At 45.4% G+C, this 8367-nt stretch overlaps 1 protein-coding gene across 1 annotated transcript; it reads left to right on the forward strand.

The window, feature by feature from the left end:
• The first annotated feature begins 1440 nt into the window (after positions 1–1440).
• Positions 1441–3952, forward strand: Klf14 (Kruppel like factor 14). Its single transcript, XM_028866251.2, has one exon. It carries the CDS (start codon positions 1441–1443, stop codon positions 2416–2418), a length of 978 nt encoding a protein of 325 aa, XP_028722084.1. The 3' UTR covers positions 2419–3952.
• The last annotated feature ends 4415 nt before the right edge of the window (positions 3953–8367 follow it).

Consider the following 8367-nt stretch of genomic DNA (forward strand, 5'->3'; position numbering starts at 1 on the left):
ACGGGGGAGGAGGACAGTGACAGGCAACCCTCTCTGAATGTTTAATATAAATAAAAAATGTGAAGCAAACACGACAAAAAAATAGCATACTTGATTATTCTAGTCATTATAGGTATGGACACATGTTATTCTTGATGCATGTGCATCATTTTAATTTTCCAGAGGAAAAAATACTGAACCACTGCAAACAAAATGCCCATAATTTAATATTATAAAAGTAAAGCCTGGATATATCCCAAACTGTGGTAGGGCAATATTTAGAAACTATCCTGTTTATTTTCTGTGGGTTTTTTAATTTTAAAAAATAATAAAGGGGAAGAGCAAACAAAGCAGTGAAGACATGTGAAAGAAATCATTCACATATTTGATTATAAAAAAATAAAAGCCCCCCACAATCATAAAACACTGGATGAACATTCTATACCATTTTGCTGTATTTTCTAATTTTTAATTTTTTGTCAAAAGAGGAATAGAAGACGTTGCCTAATTGGAAGCGTGACTTTCTATTATTAAAATTGTGGGAGTCCATTTTAATGTGTTTATCTCGCTGCTAGTCTGTAATTTATATTTCAGCGCGGAAATTTGTTTGTGTGTCTGTGACAGGTTAATGCAGTTTAAACATGCATTTTTCTTTCGTTGCTTGAATAGTTAAATCGTTACTCCAAGGATTTTAAGTTTCTATTTCAAGCCGGGAGGATTCTTCGCTCTCGCCAGGGTTAAAACCGTTTCTGGTTCAAACTGCTATTAATTAATGGCTACGCGGTGGATCTATTAAGAATACGGCTGCCGACCCTGCATTAACAGTCGAACTGCTAAATGAGAAAACTTTCTTTAGCCCCCGTTTTCTTTTGGATGCAGACTTGGGGCTATTTTCAATTTGGGCAGCGAGCGGTGGACGCGAGTCAAACGCAATCCCAGCCCACTTCGCCAGCGATCGCGCGTTTGCGAAGCGAAAGACAAGTCAGGTATTAACGCGGCTTTTTTTCGCCCCCCCTTAAAGAAAAAAAAAGTTTCTAGGACTCCGCCGGACACCCAGCTGGCCGGGGACCAGGGGCGCGGGGGGCGAGGCCGGCAGGCTGCCCAGAAGTTGCGATCCGGGACTTGCGCGCATTGAAATTACCTGGCTCGCCAGCAGCGGAGAGAAAGCGCAGACAAGATAATTTCTCAGGCTGCTGGGAATGCCTTAGCCCGCGCGGCAGCGCGATCCAGGGGTGTCCTCGGGCCGGGGCGGGTCCCCGCCACCCCCGCAGGCTCCTGTGCGTCAGGGCGCGTCAGGCGGGGCGGGCACGGCGCTGGCAGCAGCCGCTGCGGGCTGCGAGCGGCGCGCACCAGCTTCCAGCTCGTCCGGCTCCAAGCGGCGGGACGGACGCTCCCGGGGACTCTCCTGCCAGCGGCTGGCCGCGCTCGGACGGCGCTAGCCCACAACCCGGCGCCGCCAGCATGTCAGCCGCCGTGGCTTGCCTGGACTACTTCGCTGCCGAATGCCTGGTGTCTATGTCCACCGGCCCGGTGCTGCACCAGCGCGCAACCGACCCCGAGGGCGCGGGAGCAGCAGCAGTCGCCGAGGTGGGTGCGGTGCCTCGGGAGTCGGCGGGGACGGGCTCCGGGGCACGGGGAGTGCTGTGGATACCCCCGGTCCTCCAGATCCCCGCTCCTGGCCCCAGCGAGAGCGAAGAGTGTTCCCACCTGCTGGCTGCGAGCGCTTTGGCGGATCTAAGCTGCAGTGGCGGGGAATGCTCCCGGGAGGACTCGGGAGAAGCTCCGTGTGCCTCAACTAGCTGCTGCCAGCCGACTTGGTGCTCCAGCCCCACTGGGTGCTCCGAGCCGGTCCCCGCCTTCTTCGAGGAAGAGCTCTCCGGCGCTGAGGGCTCCTTTGGCGAGCCTGCCATCCTGAGTGCACCTGAGGTCCCAGAAGACCCCGATGACAGCGGAGAGGTGCCCGAGGGGCCCCCAGGGGCCGCCCCCCGGCCAGCAATAGGCCCTACGTTCCGGAGGAGGCAAGTTACACCCGCAGCCAAGCGACATCAGTGCTCCTTCCCGGGCTGCAACAAAGCCTATTACAAGTCTTCGCACCTCAAGTCACACCAGCGCACCCACACGGGGGAGCGCCCATTCTCCTGCGATTGGCTCGACTGCGACAAGAAGTTTACGCGTTCTGATGAGCTGGCCCGCCACTACAGGACGCACACCGGTGAGAAGCGCTTCTCCTGCCCGCTGTGCCCCAAGCAGTTCTCCAGGAGCGACCACTTGACCAAGCATGCCCGTCGCCATCCAACTTACCATCCCGACATGATCGAGTACCGCGGGCGTCGTCGCATTCCCCGCCCTGAGCCACCACCCCCAGCCATGGTGGAAAGCTCCGGTTCCGACTCCAGCCCCGACTCTGGCCAGGAGACCAGCTTCACTGCTTGCCTGTAGGACTGTCCTTGCTGTCTGTCTTCCCCTCGAGCACAACTCCCCCAGGCCATTGTCCTTGCCTTCTCTCTGTCCATTCCTATTTTCTAGGGTCGTTAGACAAAGGCACAGACTGGTTGCTCCGCTCTGAAGATGGGTTCCAGACAAGCTTGTCGGACTCTGGAGAGGGACTGGGAGCCAGAACATAGTGGGAAGTCTCAGCAACGCAATTACCATCTGAAAGGAACGGTTGCTTCAAAAGAGCCTGCAAGGAACCAGTGAGAAGGGATGAACTTTCGGTACTCTTCAGCGTACTGAAGATTCTTCCCTCCATGACACCAGACATGTAAAACTGAATTCTCAAATGCTTGAGGCACTCCCAGTCCCAAAGAACTCTGGTGTCTCAGCCATTGACCAGGGCGGACCATGGAGATGGTGTCTAGGGTGGCAGTCTTGGAAATGTCCAGACTTGAAAGATGAGAGGCCTTTGGAAACAGAAATTATTTCTATTTCTGTAAACAGCAATGTTTACTAATTTATTTTTATTATCTTTTAAACAAAAATTCCAGGTTCATGGGAAGCTAATGTCTTCCGCTCTCCCAATTGCCCCAGCTACCTCTGTTTTGTGGATGTATGGCTGGGATATGCTTTTTTGTGCCTGGGGAGTGCTATTGAGTCTGCTTGCAATTCCTATAGCATATTGTGGAACCCCGTGCTTGCATTGTAGCCTTTTTCCTTTATAAAATTCCTTCTCAAGGGTGGTAACTTTCTGGCTCACTATTATGAGAAGTTTGGTTAAGTAATTAGAAAACAACCATAATAGCACTAGAGAGAAAAGGCTGGTCTGAAATAATTTCTCCTTCACCTAGAAGGCAAGCCCAAGTAACTTTTGGGTGGGACAAATACAAAACCAGACTTTTCACAACCTTTGATAGCTGTTCAGAGAAACAGAAAAATGAAGTTCCCACTGCCCCACCCTAAGTAATCTCAGGCATAAGTGAGGCTGTTCACCTCTTAGTGGCTAAGTAGGGCTTGATTTCCATGGAGGTCTGCACATTGTTGTTTCTGTTACAGGTGAATTGGTGGGTAAGGGGAAAAAAGTGAGAGATTAGTTTATATTAGAGAGCTACTGTCTTGGATTTGGAAAAGAAGCAGCTAGATAATAGCTATTATTAAATAGGAGCATCTTTCTCTAACAACAGAGTCTGAAGTTACAACCTTAGGGCCCTTCTGCCCCCTTAAAGGAATCAGAGATTTCTGTTGTGTGTTCCAGCTACTGTGGATTGAAATTATTGGTGTGTGTGTGTGCCTGTGTGTGTATGTGCCTGTGTTCCTTTCATTAAATATGAGGCTGAAAGGCCTTTCCTAACCTGATAAGGTCCCCTATGGTCCCCTCCTGGATATCTTAGACCACCCCATCAATTAACTTGTAAAAGATGTTGTAATCTCATGGGATCATAAGAGGCACCTGATAAAGTCAATTGCTTTCCCCTGTCTTATATATTTAAATGCTGAAGCTTAAATTATCTCAAAGTTATATGCTAAGTTTCTGGCAAGAGCTGTGATTAAAAGTAAAGTGTTTGACTTTAAAATGGTTTTAGTCATTGTGTCTCCATTTTCTCACTCCCTGGGACCTTAGACAAAAGGTACTACCTTCCTATCACTACATCCCCTCTCATCCTGTTTTCTGCTTCGTCTATAAATCTTTAATGTTGCATGCTGCTGAGTCCTTTAGCTATTGTATTTAATACCCAAACCCCTTTTCTTTTTCTTTCTCTCTCTCTCTCTCTCTTTCTTTCTTTCTTTCTTTCTTTCTTTCTTTCTTTCTTTCTTCTTTCTTACTTCCTTTCTTTTTCTTTCTTTCTTTCTTTCTTTCTTTCTTTCTTTCTTTCTTTCTTTCTTTCTCTTTCTTCCTTCCTTCCTTCCTTCCTTTCTTTCTTTCTTTCTTTCTTCCTTTCTCTTTCTTCCTTTCTTTCTTTCTTTCTTTCTTTCTTTCTTTCTTTCTTTCTTTCTTTCTTTCTTTCTTCCTTCCTTCCTTCCTCTCTCTGTCTTTCTGTCTCTGTCTCTCTGTCTCTCTCTTTCCTTTCTTTTCTTACTTTTTTTTTGTCGGGGGCAGGGCAGAGTTTCACTGTGAAGCCCTGGCTGTCATTGAACTTGCTCTATAGACCAGGCTGGCCTGGAACTCATAGGAACTCCTCCTGTCTCTGCCTCTCAAGTGCTGGGATTAAAGGTGTGTGCCACCACCACTGGGCTCCAAAACCCTTTCTTAACAGGTGAAGTCAATTCTCATGGGCACACCCTGTGGTTTTAAAGGGAAAATGGGCCTTTGGTATCCTGGGAGAAACTTTTTCCTTGGGTCTGATAGACTGACTCTTGGTGTCACTTCTCATCTTGTTTCTGGTCCTGGGCATTCAGGTGTCCTTGAGGGAATAGATGATTACAAACATAGAATTGGAATGCACTAGGTTCTCATAAACTATGTGTGGGAGGGATCCCTGGATTGGCCCAAAGAAGGAGGCCTATAATCCTCAAGAGGTTCAGTGTTTTATAACAAGGCCATGAAGAACAGGAGGGATTGCGCTTGAAGAAGCCCCTAACTTTTTATTTATTTATTTAGTTAGTTAGTTTTTCAAGACAGGGTTTCTCTGTGTAGTTTTGGTGCCTGTCCTGGATCTCACTCTGTAGAACAGGCTGGCCTTGAACTCACAAAGATCTGCCTGCTTCTGCCTCCCAAGTGCTGGGATTAAAGGCATGCGCCACCACAGCCCGGCGATTTTTTTTTTTTTTTTTTTTTTTTTTTTTAATTAGAAAGAGGCCTCCTTTTGCTTGTCTGTTTTCTCATGTGAGGCTAGATAGCTCGGGTCCTGTGGGGCCCAGGGAGGTAAGGTTTTCTCTTTGTCTCTTTCAGTAGAGAATCTACCACTGGGTAAGTGAACTAAAGAAGCCAACAAGAACTCTTATTAACTATTCTGGAATTGTTGAAAAAATAGATTTCCAACTGGTACATAACTTGTAATTTTCAAGGTCTCAAACCATGTTCACAGTAGGATTCTACCCTGGAGACTTTGATTTGGGACTGCTCTCTGACACTCTACTGCTATCAGGTCTTGGAGTGCCAAGCAAAGAGACATTCAGGACTCCATAGTGGACGGATGAAAGAGGCAAGATTTTTTTTTAATGGTCTTTTTTTTTTTGGTTTTCCGAGACAGGGTTTCTCTGTGTAGCTTTGCGCCTTTCCTGGAACTCACTCTGTAGCCCAGGCTGGCCTCGAACTCGCAGAGATCCGCCTGGCTCTGCCTCCCGAGTGCTGGGATTAAAGGCATGCACCACCACCACCACCCGGCTTTAATGGTCTTTCTTGGTTTGAGTATTATTCTTTGCACTATTTTGAAGAATAGTTATGAATGAGATGCCTTAGAAGAACATCTTAAATCTCTTGGTTTTTCTGTTCCTACTTTTTGTCTATTAGACCAGGCTCAGTGAGGAAATGTATCTGGGGGTTGGCTGGATTGGGGCCAAACCTCTGTGTCCTTACCCCACTCTCTTCTCAGATCGGATTTAGGAATGAACTAGTAAGAGAATCTATTAATAGAAGTCTTCTTGAAATCTGGCTTGGAAGCTGGGAATTAATTCCAAGTCAGATCTTGGATGTGAGATGAATGTATTCCCTATCTTGCTTAGAGGTGAAGAGAACAGGCTGACCCCACCCATGGTGGCAATAATCTGGTTTTGTCCCTATTTCTCTGTCCCTTTTCAAGCAAGGAATCATTTTGAAATATTTCTCTTTGCCCTGTCTACCTCTCACTTTTCCCATAATAAAAAGATTGCATTCTCTAATCAGGGCATAAAGAATCAGGTCATTGTGCACACGTTCTCCATGCCCCTACGTCTTCTGTGACTGCTTGGCTTTGGTGTGCATACACACAGCTCAGATCCTGATTTCATGTGGGCATCACACTTGCTGAGACCTGGGTCTGCCTTCCAGAGGCAGGCCTGAAGAGCATCTGGGTCCTAACTTCTTTGAGGGCATCATGGCCCACGCTGCCATCCAGGTAAGTGTTTCCTTTGTATGCTTTTCTTTGGGGGGGGTCATCCCAAGTCTAAGAACTGGGTGATGTTGGGGAGACAGTATTTGAAAGCCCTTATTGGTCATAATATAGCTTTATCAGCAAAGTACTGATACTTTGATTTTTATTGCTGAATCTATTACTCATTTGATTGAGAACTTGGAGGGAAATATATATATATATTTATAAATATATATATATATATATATTAAATGAATTCTCCTTTAATCCTTAACATATTTAAGTGGGCCTTGATGTTAAATCTTTTTTTTTAAAGATTTATTTATTATGTATACAGTATTCCCTGCAGGCCAGAAGAGGCCACCAGATCTCATTACAGGTGGTTGTGAGCCACCATGTGGTTGCTGGGAATTGAACTCAAAACCTTTGAAAGAACAGTTGGTGCTCTTAACCACTGAGCCATCTCTCCTGCCCTTGATGTTAGATCTTGATTAGGCACCCTGACTGGAGTTAAGGGAATGAAATAGGGTGTCTAATGTGCTAGAACACAGTTTTAATGCTTTAGTTAGTTTGAATCTTGTAGTTCTTTGAGGTTTTTTTTTGTTTGTTTTTGTTTTTGTTTTTTGGTTTTTTGAGACAGGGTTTCTCTGTGTAGCTTTTGGAGCCTGTCCTGGAACTCACATTTGTAGACCAGGCTGGCCTCGAACTCACAGAGATTCACCTGCCTCTGATTACTGAATGCGTTCTTTGAGATTTTCAAGTCTGAACAGCTTATGATAACAATTTTTTACCTTTAAATCATTATTTTTGAAAGGCATTGAAGATTAAGGTTTGCAAAAATTGGCTGCATAAGAGTCTGTGGCTGGTCTTGAATCTCATAGATATGGTTGAGACAAGCTTGCTGCAGAAAGGGAATACATTACACAATTGAATGGATAATTGTTTTGCTGCCTTTATTCCCAACCTCAGTGGGAAATGGTGACTTTAGGTTACAAACTCCCCCTGTACTTTAGAGCACAAGCTTAGAAGGCCCTTGCCCTAACATTGTGCTAGAGATTATCATGCAGCGTTAGATCCATTTTCCAAACTTGATTCTCCCTGATCTTGCTGAATTGCATCTTTTTATAGAGTCAAAGAGAGACTGATGGGAGGACCAAGGTCTTTTCTTCGTGTGGGGCAGGTGCACTTTCTGTGTTTGTTGCTAGATTTGTTAACTGTGTAAGCCCCCAAAATGGAATTTCATGGACCTTCTCAACTGAAATCCTCTGTGTTCAACTAGAGAAATGATGGTGTTTGTCATAAATACATAAAAAAGAATGGAGTGTGAACTACGTGGGAGTTTATGGAAGAGAGAAGCAATGTTATTATAATCCCAAATGCAGGAAAGATATTTAAAAGGGTTGTGTCTAGATACTTCTGCCTCTACCAATCATATATGTTTAGAAACTGAATTCAAAAGAGAAGCAGGGAGTTAGTGAAAAATAAAGGGAGATAAAGGGAGGTGGTTGGTTAAGCTAGAGAAAACGGATTTATTAAGAAAGACTGTAGTTTTGGGTGATAGTACTGATATAAAAGAAAAACAAAATCAAGAGATAATAATTTTTTTTTGTTTGTTTTGGTTTTTCGAGACAGGGTTTCTCTGCATAGCTTTGCGCCTTTTCTAAAACTCGCTTTGTAGACCAGGCTGGCCTCGAACTCACAGAGATCTGCCTGGCTCTGCCTCCCGAGTGCTAGGATTAAAGGCGTGTGCTGAGATAATAAATCTTAAAGACAAGATTATAAAAGAGGTGACACTGTAGTCATTATTAAGTTAGAGGAGGTGATTAGAAAGAGATCTAGCCGGGCAGTGGTGGCGCACGCCTTTAATCCCAGCACTCAGGAGGCAGAACCAGGCGGATCTCTGTGAGTTCGAGCCAGCCTGGTCTACAAAGTGAGTTCTAGGAAA

Source organism: Peromyscus leucopus, chromosome 3 (genome assembly GCF_004664715.2).
Source record: "Peromyscus leucopus breed LL Stock chromosome 3, UCI_PerLeu_2.1, whole genome shotgun sequence".
NCBI lineage: Eukaryota > Metazoa > Chordata > Mammalia > Rodentia > Cricetidae > Peromyscus > Peromyscus leucopus.